Consider the following 15,502-nt stretch of genomic DNA (forward strand, 5'->3'; position numbering starts at 1 on the left):
TCTTTTATGGACTAAATAATTCCAAAAAACTGTCCTTTCACCACTAGAGGGCAGCAAACACTCGTGACGCTCAACATATAGCATCAATATATAGCTAGGTAGACTGTACACTTTGTTATACAACAATATAAAGATCAGCACATCATGTAACACTACATTTCCCAGAGGCGTTAGCATGGCTGCATTGACGCTAACTTGATACATCTAATATTGCAATTCTTCACAGAGGGCAGTGATTTAAATACACAGGTCATCTCCACCAATCATGTACCGCAGAGGAAAGACTGCAACATTTTAATAAACATTAAAAAACACATGTTAAATCGGTTGTTTAACCTGCTAACTGGTAAGTAAATAAACCGACTAGCTTAGTTGCTTACTTGACGCTTGTTTTGACAGTTCCGGTGTGTACTTTCAAAATAAAAGCCCCAACACAAGAGGGATTTTTACCCCCAAAGCAAATACAACAAGGCATCGTTAGTGCGCAGCATCAATTTCCATTTTATCTCTGCTTATCACTTCTTGTATACAGTTTAAAGGCTTAACATAAAACACGTGCACACACAGAACTTTAAACTCCCATCAACCCTTGCGAGATTTACAGTAGGAACCTTCTGCTAAGTGACTGCTAGCCGGCTACAGTGAAATTGAAGTTGTTCAAAATGTTGGGAAGACATTGAACTCTGACGCCTCCTGTTCCTGCCCCCCGTGTTGCTAAATATAGGTCACAAGCTGTCTGAACACACCTCGCTGCATTTGCTGACAGACGAGTCTCACTTCCTTTCTTTTGAGGGACAGGGCTCCTATTCCCGGGGATCACGCGACCTCGCTATCATGTGCTGAAGACCAGTCTGCTGTGAGCCGCGTTTGACAGTAGCAGCAATGAGGGCTGGAGTCGGGACGCAGGTATGGGACAGAGCTGCAGCTACCTGCCTCCTGACGCTCTGTCTCGGCTGTTTACACGTGATCGCCCTCAAGTCACAACTGTTCACCAGGCTCGGAGGCTCATCTACCTCCACTGAGCCCCCCATCAGCTATGAAACGTTTTATTTTGACCAGAAGGTGAGTTTGACGTTCATCTCTGTAGTTTATTTTAAACTCATTTGTTTTATGAAAAGTATTTATTCAGGTATGTTTCACACTGGTTTCTTCCTCCTTTACTTCTTTCTGTTTCACTTCCCTTTCACATGTTTGGTCTGCACCCTATAAGTAATCATTCAAATGAGTACGGTAAGTAGGACCCATAGTTGGTCCCATACAATACATTAATACATTAATTATGATCAGACTGGTGTTATACTGTCAATATGATTTTTACAAAACCAAGAGCATTTAAAGCACCATTTGCTGTTGGCTAATATCTGCATCACTTGCTCTTTCTTAACTTTCAATGCACTTACTCCGTATAAGTTGTTCGTGTGTTTAGTATGCAGACAATGGAGTGGTCTCGTGTGACGTCACAGTTTAGCTGTCGGCCATGTTGGAGTACATGTTGGAGTACACACAGCCACTGGCATGCACGGCTGAGTCGCAGAACCTATCGATCATGGTGAACTTTTGTGCTGTCTTTGGTTGTGGCAGCAGAGCTGATAGAGACAAGAAATCATTCTTTGGTTTGCCAGCGGTCATTACACATCAAGGAAATTACACGAAGGAGCTACCCAAGCGACGTCGCCAGAAATGGCTGTCGCGCATCTCTCGAGATATAAAGGAATCGAATTTGGGGTACACTCGAGTATGTGCGGATCACTTTATAAGTGGTCAGTGATTTTATTTGCAAATTCGTTTGTGAACAGTATTTAATAAAGGAAATATAAATTAAACATGGACATGAGAAGGTTACCGAAGCTTCATCGGCCCGTGACAGCAGTCGGTGCCAGAGACGTGTCGCGCGTGTACAACAGGCGAAACACAGAGATGCGGCCTCAGCATTGCTTGATATGAGTTTAACGTCGTATCATGTATATATATATATGTGTATATATATATATATATATATGTGTGGGGGGGGATGAAGTTAGGAGTTAGTTGAAAGTGAATTCCTACACACACGCACACAATGACATGCACGTACAATGTAAACAAACACACGTGTCTGTTTGCGCTGAGTAAACATTGAATATTGCTAAATATCGGACCAGATCTGTATATATTTACCCTTCCAATGACGAGATGAGAATTCTCGACGACCGTTTCTTTGACGTCTCGGACCCATCCACTGACAAACTGATTATAAGCGTCGAGCCCTTTGTAGCACTCCAGCTCGTCTTTCGTGTAAGGACTCGGGGTGTTCACGAGATACGCGTAGATGTTGGCGTAGTTTACCGATGGAAGACAAGTAGGATCGGCACTGAAACGATCTGCACTCATCGTATAAGGATCCAAGTTACCAATAACCTTCAATTTGGCAAGGTAGCGAACCTTTGATGCACTATCCAGTGATTCAAAGTATGGTATTTTCGCCGCACTTCCTTGTTTACTCGCCGCCATGGAGGATCTGTATGTACTCCAACATGGCCGACCGACCTGGTAACTAAGGAGATCGTGACGTCAGTGAGACCACTCCATAGGTGTTTCCCTCGGGTTTCCTGTAGTGAAGGGAAAACCATCACAATTGGTTTTGTTCCTGCCAGCAGAACTGTAACTATCCCTGCTGGCTTCCTGCCTAAAAAGCTCCCCGGGGCCCAGTGAGTGTGAAACACTTTACCTCAGAGATCTTCATTCAAGCCTTTGCATTTTCCATTTTGCTGTTACTTCATGGAGAATCAGATTGCATGTTGAGTTCATGCAGCGCTACGTAACGCGGCGTGACGTTCAGTGACTTGTGAACCTGACTCATACACACAGTCACAAGACTGTGCACGTGTACATGACTCTCCTGTTCCTGCAATCAGGGATGCTGTGAACTCAACTCACATTTAGAGCCAGTCTGTGATCTGTCTGTATTTACCTTTTGCGTAGATACTGAAAAGACAATCCAGGAAGTAAATAGAAACAATCCCTGATGCTGTTTCAACCAACGTTGAGAGGATTAATAAACACCTTAGAATAACACACAGATTATAATAAAGTGTGTATTACCAAAGCACAGAATATTCGGATTTTAGAGCCACAGTGATTTGTTGATATCTCATTGCAGCTGTTTTGATAATCGATTAATCATTTAAGTCAGTTTGATGGTTCCAGAGTCTCAAATGTTGCTTTTGATTCAGTCACCTCGGGCTCTAGAACAATGGTGGAAACTCTTTCCCGATGTTTTATTGACCGGACGTTTAGTCGATAAATCCCCCCCAAAAAAGAATCGACTGATAAATCGAAAATGAAAACTGCTGTTAGCTGCAGTCCGAAGTGTAATATTAACAAACTACAGACACTATTTGGAGAAGGGGGACAAAGCTCCACACCTGGTCCAGCCCACCACATCCTGTCCAATCAGACACGCCGACAAGAAGATAAAGACCATTTCCTCCCTTCTGTCGTCCTTTGTCTTGTCTGATGTGCTTTCTTTGGCCAATCAACAAACGCATTATATGCTTCATCTCGACAAGTAAACCAAATCAAATCCCTGTAATCCACTTTTCAGTCGCAAGTCTGCTGTTTTTTGTTTTGTTTTGTTTTTTGTTCCAAAAGTATCATCAATCATGCTGCCTTTTTTCGACACTCTGTGGGACGAGCTGCTGCGAGGGGAGCACCGAGTGATCTCGAAGAGGAAATCCTCCCGACTGCATTTTGCCTCCAGACAATGAATGGAAGGGCCTTTAGCATCCTCCCAATTAACTGTTGTAGTTTACGCTTTACTAGTTTCCCTCATGTCTTCATTTGCTAGACTGTAATACGACAGGCTTTCCCCCCCCTGTTGAATCGTCAAAGTTCTGGTCCAGTTGATGTCCAGTATGTGAATGGAATTTTAATTGGAGCAAAGTGCCGGCTGCAGTAACCACATGGTGGCACTACTCATCAGGGTGTGGATTTGTTATGAAACCCGTCTGGTGGGGTTTTGTGATGTGCATACTGAGTGGGTGCAAATGTACGAACCACTTTAGTTTGGCATTTAAATCATAGTTCAAAGGAATATTTCTGTTTGCGCTGCAACAGAATTTGTCTTTCAGTAATTTAAGCGTTTCACTCCCAAAAAATCAGACATCTACAATTTTAAAAAACCCCTGTAGGAGTAAAAAATGACTAATAAGACAAAATGAAAACGTTATTAGTTTTTTAAATCTTTTCAATGGAAATGCAACAACTTAAATGTTAAGAAAATTCTTGCATTACACTTTGGATGACTATTGCACTACTGAGAGCGATTTAGCTGGGAAACTGCCGAACCTTTCCTTTTAACTGTCTCATGGTCCCCTCACACTTAAAAGCATTGCCAAGCGCTCAGGAGTCAAGGCTTGAATGAACACATTGAGGCCCCAGAATCTTTTTGGTGTCACTGGCTCATAAAATTGCTGCCTCCTTTGTGTCCACTGAGGAGGGAAGTGAGCGAGGAGGGAGGAGGGGGGAATGGGGGGGGGGGGGGGGTGAAAACAAAACAAAAAAACATTTTGTGTTAAGTGTTGGTGCTGTTTCAAGGGGTTGGACAACCCGATGGCGTCATGGGGCCGTCGTCTCTGTGAAGTTGTTGGTTTCTCTCTGCTTTTGTTTCATAGAGAATACAGGGACATAAGGTGAAAGGGAAAGATACCCCGGAATCCCTGAGTTTGGATGAAAGGACATCTCGTGGCTCATCTAAAGTGGAACTAATGCGGCGTCCCTTAAACTGGCTCCAACATATTTTAATACAAATTGGGGCTAATTACTCCAGAATCCAACCTCGGGACTGTCATTTCACAAGTTGGCACGGGGCCATGTAGCCACAGATCCCGTCCAACTCAGAGTAGTCAATGCACGCTGGACATTTTAATGTCAGTAAATTATTGCCACGTTGGCTTTTCTGTCAACAAGTCTGACCGATGCACAAGAGACATTAACATTTTGACTTTTACATGTTGCTAATTTTTTTCAGAAAGTGAGCTGCACATTATGTTATAACCACGTTATGTTTGTGATCATCTAAGATTATGCACCAATTTCACATTTGTTTTACGTGTCACAGATCGATCATTTCGGTTTCCTGGAGGATGGCGCCTTCAAACAGCGATACCTCGTTGCCGACAAACACTGGCAGCAGCCCGGAGGACCCGTTCTGTTCTACACTGGCAACGAAGGCGACATCACCTGGTTCTGCAACAACACTGTGAATATCCCACCCGTGACCTTTTGTGTTTACACTGCGCATAATCCCCGCTCTTAATTCAGCGCCTGTCTTTGTTGTCTCCGTAGGGCTTCATGTGGGAGATTGCGGAGGAGTTGGGCGCCATGCTGGTTTTTGCAGAACATCGTTACTATGGAGAGTCCCTGCCGTTTGGACAAGACTCTTACAGTGTAAGTGAAGTGTTATACTTAGAGTACATCTAAGGCTGACTCAAATCTGATTAAATATTGATGATGATTGATGATTTTACATATATATATATATATATATATATATATATATATATATATATATATATATTGTTTTGAATGTCTTATTTTTACAACAATACTGGTCACCCGCTTGCAGGACGGCAAGCACCTGAACTACCTGACCTCGGAGCAAGCCCTGGCCGATTTTGCGGTGCTGATTCAGAACCTGAAGAGCACTTTACCCGGAGCTCAGCACAGCCCTGTCATCGCCGTCGGAGGTTCCTATGGAGGGATGCTCGCCGCCTGGTTCAGGATGAAATACCCCAACATCGTGGTTGGGTAAGACATCAGTGCGGGTCTGGGGGCCTTTAGGTTGGATTAACCCCAAAGATGTGCAGCTTGTGTAATTTTGAGAAATAGAAATGTTTTTGCTTCTTAATTGTATTTCAGAGCTCTGGCAGCTTCTGCGCCAATATGGCAGTTCACCGGTATGGTGCCATGTGGAGACTTCTACAAAATAGTCACGCAGGACTTCGCCAGCAGCGGGAATAACTGTGACGCAAACATCAGAAAGTCTTGGAAGGCCATTAACAATGTCTCCTCCACTGGTAAGTTGTACAGTCAAGATGGGTTGATTTATCCTATGTGTCATAATGTAGGGAATCTGACTCTTTTGAATTATTCAGAATGATGAATGAACCCCGTTTTATCTTATATATGAGGAAGCCTCCTGGATTTTAAGAGTTTCTGCACGTTTGTCCACATCGTCCACATTCGTGGGTTTGATTCATTGTCGGCTAAAGCCTGAAACCAGACAGCTGTTACTAAAACTTATATAAAGTGGATATAAAGTCTGGAGCCTCTCCACAGCACAGAGAACAGATTGTTACGTGTGGATCCATAAAATTTACAACCTGCATAACTCAGACTAGCTCAGTCCTTTAGTATTCAGCTCAGATCAGAAGAAGAGAGTTTGCCCACAGGATCCCTGGTACATTCTCACAATCCTAAACTGTAGGAATAAGCTTCGTTGCATTGTGTGGTACTGTTTTATTACCATCACAACATTAAAAAGTACACCAATAAAAAGGTTGATACCACTTTCTGATAAGGCGCCCTTTATAAGCTGTAATTAATGGCTTGGTTTTTTGTTCTTAAATCATGTTCTAATGCTTTATAGAACAGGTATAAGCTTTTAATAACTATAACCTTGAAGTTGCCAGGTCAGAGAAAATCCTCCTCACACAACAGTCATGTTGGAGGACGATAGACCACAACCTGGCAACCCAAAAGTTGTTCTTATTAATGTTTTATAACTGTTCTATAAAACATCAGTGAATGAAGAACAAAACGTAGTCAGGCCATGAACCACAGCTTATGAATTATATACATATATATACCAATTTATATTCCACCGCTTTCATCAAATATTGTCAAAATGAAGTTTGATAAAGTTATAAAAATAATGTCAAAACAAGAGAATCATTTATCCACATGCTGTAAGTGATGTGTAATAGGCATGTAATCACTCCACTCATAGGCCACGCATTTACCATCACATAACAGTACAAGTGTGTTTGTCACAATAATAAATAATACAATTAAACAGGGAAAACATCTGGGTGATGGTATGTTTTTAGCCCTTCATTGTGACCCAGAAGCTTCAAATAGATGGATGATAGTGTGTATGTTGGCTGTTTCCTGGTAGCACCTCTCCCAAAACCGTGAGATTCTGACGACTGAAACAGTTGAAGATGTGATATTTGGACAACCAATCAGAGACTTTAGCATAAGAAGAAATTAACTGTTTGATTTAACTTCGATGGTTAAAGTATGAGGAATTTTACCATAGAGATGTTTCGGTTGGTTACAATCCGAACCATATAAACTGACGTTTTCTGTGCATATATTAAATGAGTATTTGCTCCTTAACTTTGAGCACAACGATAATAAATTGTTCTTTTATATGCATTTTGCAGCTAAACTTATCATGAGGTTCTGACATCATACCTGTAAAGACCCGAGGGAGTTGTAGTCGTTAAATGCTGGAAAAAAACAATCTTGTTTTTATCTTGGTTAAAACGACAACGTCAATGTCAAAGTTTGGTACACAGCAGTAGACGTACATGCAGGAGTGACATTTAATCATTGTTTGCTCTCTTCTGACAAGCGTCTGGTCTTCAGTGGCTGTCAGAAGAGTTCAGTCTCTGCGGCCCTCTGAAAAACGACAACGATGCTGTCGGCTTCAAGAACTGGCTTCAGGAGACTTGGGTGAACCTGGCTATGGTGGACTACCCCTACGAAGCCAATTTTCTGCAGCCACTTCCTCGCTGGCCGATCCAGGTACAAAGATCCACGAGTAATATAAGATTTAAAAGAGAACTTGTGGATAAAAAAAAAACGGATCCCAATAACATAATAAACTTCCTGCCAAAGGTCTTGACTTCATTGCAACTTTAAGTTGTGTTGGCCTTTGGTTAAGTGCCTGACAGCCTGTCCTTGATTGAAGTGAGCGTGTTATTTAGCCGATTGTGTTACAAGTGTTTGTTGTGGTCGTCCAAGCTTTTGTTGACAACAGCTGTCAATTAACTTCATTAATATTCATAAGGATCTCGTTTCTTTTGGATTTTAAGTATTCTTTAGATGAGCAGCTACAAGTAAGCCACCGTTCTTTTCTTTCTCTCGTACCAATGGTCCTTTCATTTGCACACTCCGTCAGATCTCTGAGGTGTTCCTCTTGGGACGCTCGCATGGCTCCACAGAAAGAGGACATTTGCCCAGAGCAGCTCATGAAGGCCATTAAAACAAAGGTTCACCCCTCTCCATTGAATGAGACTGTAACAAATACTTCACAAGACACTTGATGAGAAAAAAATACCAAAATTGAAAAAAGAGCCAATTTCTTAAAACTCTCCACATTATAAAACGTCCTTGGTTTTCATGTAAGCGAGCTTGTATGACAGTAGGGTGGCTGTTTGGCTGCCGCTGATTGACTTGGATGCAATGTATTCCACCAGTCACCCTGACATGTCACGTGCATAGCTCTGCGACTGACCCCGGACTCTCTGTTCGGTGCTCCAACACCCCTCCGAGCACCCCATACAGCAGACACGCACTAAAACTTTTACCAGTGCGATACATTTTTTTTCTGTCTGCTTATTTGTTTATCGTTAAGACTCTGAATAGGTCCAGGAGCGTCACGTCAGCGGAAATAAACACTAAATGGCCATTATGAGTTTTTTGGCTCCTTGCCTTTAATGTATGCGACCCCTATGGGTGGTTTAAGCGGTTTAGGCAGTGGGTGCAAAGAGGAGCTTTTTTAATGACAAAGCTAATGTGATTATCTGAGTGAGTGTGAGAACGGGGTATTGAGGGCTTAGAGGAGGGAAATCTGTTGGCAGAGATGAATGTATAAGCCTAATCCGATCTGAAAAGTAAGAAGAAGATGCTTTGGAGCAATTGCAGTGTTTTTCTTCTTTTTTTTTCTTTTTCCACGGTATAAATCTTTGGTTGGACATGTCTGTGGCCCTCCTCATCCATCGACCACCAACTCCTCCCCAGCCCGCAGACAAAAGCCTTAGTAACAGACTCCACACTAGCGCAGCTCCCCTCCAGCCCGGGACAAGAAAGCCCAGTTTGTCTGCCTCACAAAGAGTGCAGAACAACAGCCGCAGCCAACTCTGCTGCTGCAACCATAACAACACGCAGTGAAATTAAACAGAGGCTGAAACTCAAATATTTATCATCCACGCTATTAATTCTAAGGAAATCAACCGTGCTCAAACAAAATAGTATTTAGGAGAGCAACGTTTAGATCATTGGCTATAAGTAAATGCACTTTCTACTCCCCGTGCCAAGACCGCAGCGATAAATTCAAGTTCATTCCGGGGAATTTCACATGCAAATTAGGCGCCACCACTTTTTATGTGGAAAAACACTTTATGGGCCACAGGAAAGCTCCGGTCTTGTAAACAACTCGGATATAAGCTCTTTCGATATTTGTATATTTCTCTTTAATTCTATTTAAAAAGGAAGTGAATGAAGCTGTCAATGGCTTCAACAGCTCGCCTTAAGTTGAATGGAATCACACACATTACTTTCGAATGTTTTGCTTCTTCATGGGTTGTATTTTTTCAAGGTGGTGTGCAAGTATCTGGCTTTCGATATGGCTGTGTCGGACTACCAGCTGCTGCACGGCGTCTCCCAAGCAGCAAAGGTCTACTACAACTACACCGGAAGCTCCTCCTGCCTCAACACATCGCAGACGGCAACCGGCAGCCTCGGCTTCCTCGGCTGGTTTTACCAGGTGCGGTGACGCCCGAGCTCGGGGATCGAGTCTTGTCGTGCTCAATAAAATCGCAGCACGCATGTGTCAGCGGGCAGCTTCACCTGTCACAATGAATACGTGTTCAATCCCTCATTCCCAGGCCTGCACAGAGATGGTGATGCCCATGTGCACGGACGGCGTCCAGGACATGTTTGAGCCGGAGGAGTGGAACTTCAAGGCCTTCTCTGACGAGTGCAACGCCATGTTCGGGGTCAGGCCGCGAGCCGACTGGGCGGGCACGGTCTACGGGGGGAAGGACATCGCCTCGCACAGCAACATCATCTTCAGGTAAACGTGGCTTGCAAAATGCCAGGGCTAGGCAGAAGGTTTTCTGGGTTTGTCGAGTGCAGCGAGAGACTTTTAAAGTGCAGCTTTTGGCTGGCTTCGATTGCAGACGAATACAGAGTACCCACAGGAGGTAGACAGAAGCATGTAGAAATGTGGCTCAATCACAAACAACAAGGTTGGTGTTATGCGGTTGAATACCAATTACCAGCTTTTGTCAAGCTATAAAATGGTCTTGCACTCAGTTTTCAAAGCAGCCCAAATGAATTGTCATAACATATCCCGAATATTAAAAGAGAGCAGCCCACGTGGGAGGCTGACAGATACTGACACACAACCTACGTGGACCCAGGTTTGTAGCAGTGGTGGTTTAGTCAGTTACAATTAAAGTGCTTTGTAATTTTGTGTCACAAATTTCATTGTGCTTTTTATTCTACTTACATCTGTATTAAAGTCTGTTGCCTTCTTTTTATTGGGAAGTTCTGGTGTTAAAAGGTGATTTTTAAGTAAAAAGAATAATGAGGTATTTTGCTCTTTCCACTTCATACTTTGTCCAAACAATTCTACAACAATTCGCCAATGATGCTCCATGTGAATACCCTAAATGAACTCCCCGTATATGCGGCACACCAGTGTCTGATCGCCACCTCCGCTGTTGCATTTCAGTAACGGAGGACTCGACCCGTGGTCGTCCGGTGGAGTGACCTCCAACACGACGGCTTCCCTGGTTTCCGTTGTGATCCCTGACGGAGCCCATCACTTGGACCTCCGCTACAGCAATGACCATGACCCACCTTCAGTCCGCGCGGCCCGGGCGTTAGAGGTGATGTACTTTCGAGAGTGGATCAAGCAGGCTAAAAAGACGCCTCACACCTCTTAGTGCCTAAAAAGCAGCGCAATGTCACCCGACTCAGTCGGCCTCGCTTTAATGCACGTGACAGCATTTCACAAGGTGCTCGCTTCATCATTCTGCCAAAGTTATATGCCTTTTTATTAATTCATGTTGTGGACAATCATTTTTCTTCACATTGAATGATGGCCTTTTTATTTAAATAATTGCAACATAACTCCTGATCTTAATGCCATTAATCACGTGAGAATGTTTTAAGTGTATGAGACACACTCCATTTCTTCATGCCAAACTATACTTTTCCAAGCGCTTGGAGAGGCACTCCATTATGAGCAATAAATGAGATTGAGTTGTCACTTTCTATGTCAATAATTTAATCACATTGTTGTCATCAAAAGACAGGATCATCCTCATTTATGTTCTTTATCTCCGACGCTAACGCTTGCCAAAAACTCATTAAAGCCTCCAAACTTGTCTTTTCCTTTTGTCATTCAGTGGTACAATCAGGGATATGTTTAGTTATTACCATCTTTAATTTCATTTTTGTCTCCCAGTTTCATCGTTACAACTTGACACCCCGTATTTAGTTAGTCTTCTCGATTAGCCACTGTTGTTACTCAGGTGTAGTTCTTCTTTCAAAGTAAGTGTTTACTCAGATCTTTTGCTTTTTAACACTTGAGGAAGTCTCAGGAGAAAAGTTTGGCACCAAATGGAAAGAAAATCCAACAAAAATGTTTTTAATATCCTCTGCACAGAGTGTAATATTCAACTTGATTTGTTATTGTTCACAGTGCCTTCCTCACTCTTTAGGTTTTCTATTCACGTCTTACACCACCTTCACTTAACACGCTGTCTACCGGTGAAACGGATTAAAAGGCTGCTGATGATATTGTCTTTTGATCATAGAAGGATGTACCGTTACTCTGTCAAGCCAACTCTTTGTCATGTTGTAGAGAGGCCGGGGCTTTTAAGTTACTTCCACCTAGCAGGAGATTTAATAAAAACCCAATTGGAGGAGGCCAATAAAGTCAGTGGTGGGAGATTATTGCAGCTCCGCCTGCTGACCTCTCCCCTGTGGACCAACCTGTGGGATTCCCCCCGGCACGCATTCATTCACCGGCTGCCATTAAAGCTTTAAATTGCGGCACCAGGGCAGCTCATAGTCCCGGGTTTGTTCCCCCCCTGCTAGTAATATTATTAATACAACTCCTGGGGTGCCAGAGAGGTTGAGGAGGGTTGATGGAAGGTTAAGAGTGAAGCAGGAACCGGCAGGGACCAAGAAGCCTTTTGTAGTTCACCATGAAGCCGGGTTTTTTCTGTTAAAAAAAAAAAATCAAACTCAAAGACTCAAACGCCATAAAAATACTAAGACTGAAACACTTTGACTGCTAATGAAATCATGTCTTGTTGCTTTTTAATTTCCTTTAATCTATTCTGGCCCAATTACCCCCCCCCCCCTCTTTTAAAGCAGAAGTTCCTGACATGACATGACTTTGTGAGGCAGATGGGGGAACATGTCCTGCACTGGTATGTGGGTTGATTTTCTACCGGGAGACACAAAGCCTGGACATTATGTCACAGGCTTGACTGGATTTCAGACACCCCAGTAGAAAGACACACAGCTAAACGTGGGGGAGGACGGGCTCTTCGCCGCTAAATGCCGTCCTTAAACTTTTTCTCAGGACTTTGAGAGGTCATTCATTTTGCCAGCCCTTTCTCAGTCTCTGACACTGGCCATCAATCAAAGGTGTTATTAGTATTCTCCCGACCCCGAACTCCGAGTATGTCCCATGCTCAGACAGGGACCACACACTAGTATAGGAAGAGATTAAGCCCATCACGTTGGGCCGAGCTCCCCGCTCCAGAGGAGTAGGGTGCTGCTGAATTAGTAAATCTCTCAGGCCCAGAGGGCGTGGTGGTGGTGGTGTTTAACAATATCTCAACAATGTGGATCTGTGTACTTAACAATTTGGTTGTAGGGGAAACGGCACAGCAGATTACTAATGATTTGCTCCGAATTCAAATTCCCCCAAAGCTCCAAACATAATGAGTCTTTGAAGATGTAATCTATAGTTTGACCCCCTGTGATTAGCGCTAAAACAAACGCTGGCCCGTTATAGGAATAAAAAAAAAATAACGTAACAATTAACCTCACACTTCGCGTCTCGAGAGTGGAAACAAGTCAACAGCTCTCGGTTCATATATATATATATTAGGGGTGTAACGATACGCGTATTCGTATTGAACCGTTCGGTACGAGGCTCGCGGTTCGGTACGCATGACGAACCGAATACGTTTGAATAAAAAAAAATTACATTATTTTTTTTTTTAAAAAACCTTTATTTAACCAGGTAGTCCCAGTGAGATTAAAAATCTCTTTTGCAAGATGTAAGTAACAATACAAGATGTAAGTAACAATACTACATAACATTAAGGAGCAGTTTTAGTTTTTTATGCTTCTGTGTTGCTAAGAAGACACCCCAGAAGATGGGTCACTCAGGTATAGTTCCATCATTGTTCAAAGTCAAAGAATACCTTTATGATGTTAGTTGTAATGAATACATATATTTTAAAATCAAGTACATTTCTCTGGCATTTATAGTTTTCTACTGTACCGAAACGTACCGAACCGTGGCTCCACTGTATTGTACCCAACCGTGAATTTTGTGAACCGTTACACCCCTATATATATATATATATCACCCTACTATATATATATATATATATATATTCCGAGCTGCTCTGCCTCAGCCCAACCCCTCTCTCCCTCGCAGCCTTTATGCAACAATAGAAACTTGTTTCTGGGATCTGTGCGTCAGGCTCTGTGATGTGAATGACCCACCAGCACAAAAGCCAAAGCCTCTTGACTGTGGGGGGGGGGGGGGGGGGGGGGGATATAGCTGCCACGACTGTGATGATGTCACTTTGCCAAAACTGTGCTGCTATAGCAAAGAGAGGGAGGCAGAATGACTTTGTCCAGGCGCTACAAGCTCAGTTCTCCTCCACTGAATCCATGAGACGTTGTGGTGTGGCATCACTGCGGTGAACTCAAAGTTTAGAATTTACAAATACATGCTTGTAGTATAATGCCAGATGAAATGAACTGAAAATGCGAAGTCTAGTTTGTTTTCTCGCTTTCATGGCCAGCTGTATAAACAGAAAGATATTATTTGTTTTGTAGCTATTTGTTGCTCGTAGATTTGAGTTTTTCTACACTTCTTTTCAGCTGCAGAGTTGTGCTGGGCCGCGGATAATTAGATCAGTGCTATCACTTTCACTGTCTCGCTTTCTCCCCAGGAATTAACATAAGAAAGAATTTTTTAACGGCCTCACTCCCTCGCTGCTTCAGACTTTTTCTTTTCATCCCTCCAACTCTTAAATGAGTCACTGCTTCACCTCAATGTGCACTTTTTGTAAGAGGGAGGGATCGTCTTTCAATAATTCAGCTGCAGCGTCTCTTAAACTTGAAATGAGAAAAATACACGAAGGCTTTAGTGTGATCAGATTGAAACTCGTGCATTTTCTGGTAAACAAATATAAAATATGTGCTGAGTGTGGCAGAAAGTTCCACGTTTTTACTGCGTAGTTAAACTAGCCTGACAGTCCATACACTTAGAATCCGGTTGGAATTCCACTTAAATTGGGATGAGTGCTGGCAACATGACAATCTGGCTCTTGGACACATCCTCCGTTGTATTCACGGCTGGCCAAGAAGCTTCCTGTAAATAAGTTATTGTTTACAACAGAAGTTTCATACCCAGGATTTCTTTGGGTCAACATTTCTTCTGGCACACTGAGCCTGAACTGCACTTTATTCCCCTTTAATTTAACAGCTCCGGCAGCTTTTCTAGTTAAATCGACTGTTCATTATTGAGACCCATTTCACGAAGGGGCTGTGAGGTGCAATTTAATGAATCTCTGGCACAAAGCTCCCTTTCAGTGCCGGGCGAAGAATAGAGGCTATTTAGACCCTGTAGGGCTTTATGTCAAAGGCAGCCCATAATAGTTGTCAGGCCAGGGCAGAAATTCCCACTGGCCTGGGAATGCACTAGAAATCAACTTTTGCCATGAGCAGATTAAGACACAAGCGAGCAGTTGGGAAGATTCTCCCAAACAGTGGCATCTGTTTGGGCACAGAGATTTTCCCACTGAAAAGAAGCCTTTCTCACTACTACATAGCCTCGATTTGATCAGTGCCTAAATGAACAGTAATTAGATTACAAGTTAACTTCTACTTAATCCAGACAGGAAACACACAAGTAGGCGTGATAATGGAATAGTGGTTCAACGTTTTTTAAAGGCAAGCAGGAATCTTATAAATAAAAAGACTCAGTGGCTGTTTTTATGGGATATTAACTATAACCCCAAAAAATATATAATTATATTTTCTTCTATGCTAAACAGAGATAGTTTTGCACAACAGTTCTACCCAGTAAAAGTACTATTCTTTTCTCTGTTACAGTAATATCCTCCAGTTTTATGCAAGCCTTTTCGGTTCAGCGCACACACAAACAGTTAAACTAGAGGGGGAGAGTTCTGACGGAGGCTATTGTCTACAACTCGGCAGGGAATTTCAGACAAATCCCTCTTAG

At 42.8% G+C, this 15,502-nt stretch overlaps 1 protein-coding gene across 1 annotated transcript; it reads left to right on the plus strand.

Moving 5' to 3' along the window:
* The first annotated feature begins 678 nt into the window (after positions 1–678).
* On the plus strand, positions 679–11,457 carry prcp (prolylcarboxypeptidase (angiotensinase C)). Its single transcript, XM_079272629.1, has 9 exons — positions 679–1,062; positions 5,099–5,239; positions 5,326–5,427; positions 5,606–5,787; positions 5,899–6,056; positions 7,619–7,791; positions 9,587–9,754; positions 9,876–10,063; positions 10,727–11,457. Exons 1-9 carry the CDS (start codon positions 883–885, stop codon positions 10,938–10,940), a joined length of 1,506 nt encoding a protein of 501 aa, XP_079128755.1. The 5' UTR covers positions 679–882; the 3' UTR covers positions 10,941–11,457.
* The last annotated feature ends 4,045 nt before the right edge of the window (positions 11,458–15,502 follow it).

This window comes from Melanostigma gelatinosum (assembly GCF_949748355.1).
Source record: "Melanostigma gelatinosum genome assembly, chromosome: 7".
Taxonomy (NCBI): Eukaryota; Metazoa; Chordata; class Actinopteri; order Perciformes; family Zoarcidae; genus Melanostigma; species Melanostigma gelatinosum.

What these genes read in the sequence shown, in the direction of transcription:
- prcp (XM_079272629.1), top strand. Translation starts at nt 883, where the DNA reads ATGAGGGCTGGAGTCGGGACGCAGGTATGGGACAGAGCTGCAGCTACC. An exon ending in CGTTTTATTTTGACCAGAAG is followed by an intron (nt 1,063 to 5,098) that starts GTGAGTTTGACG and finishes TACGTGTCACAG; the next exon opens with ATCGATCATTTCGGTTTCCT. An exon ending in TACCCCAACATCGTGGTTGG is followed by an intron (nt 5,788 to 5,898) that starts GTAAGACATCAG and finishes ATTGTATTTCAG; the next exon opens with AGCTCTGGCAGCTTCTGCGC.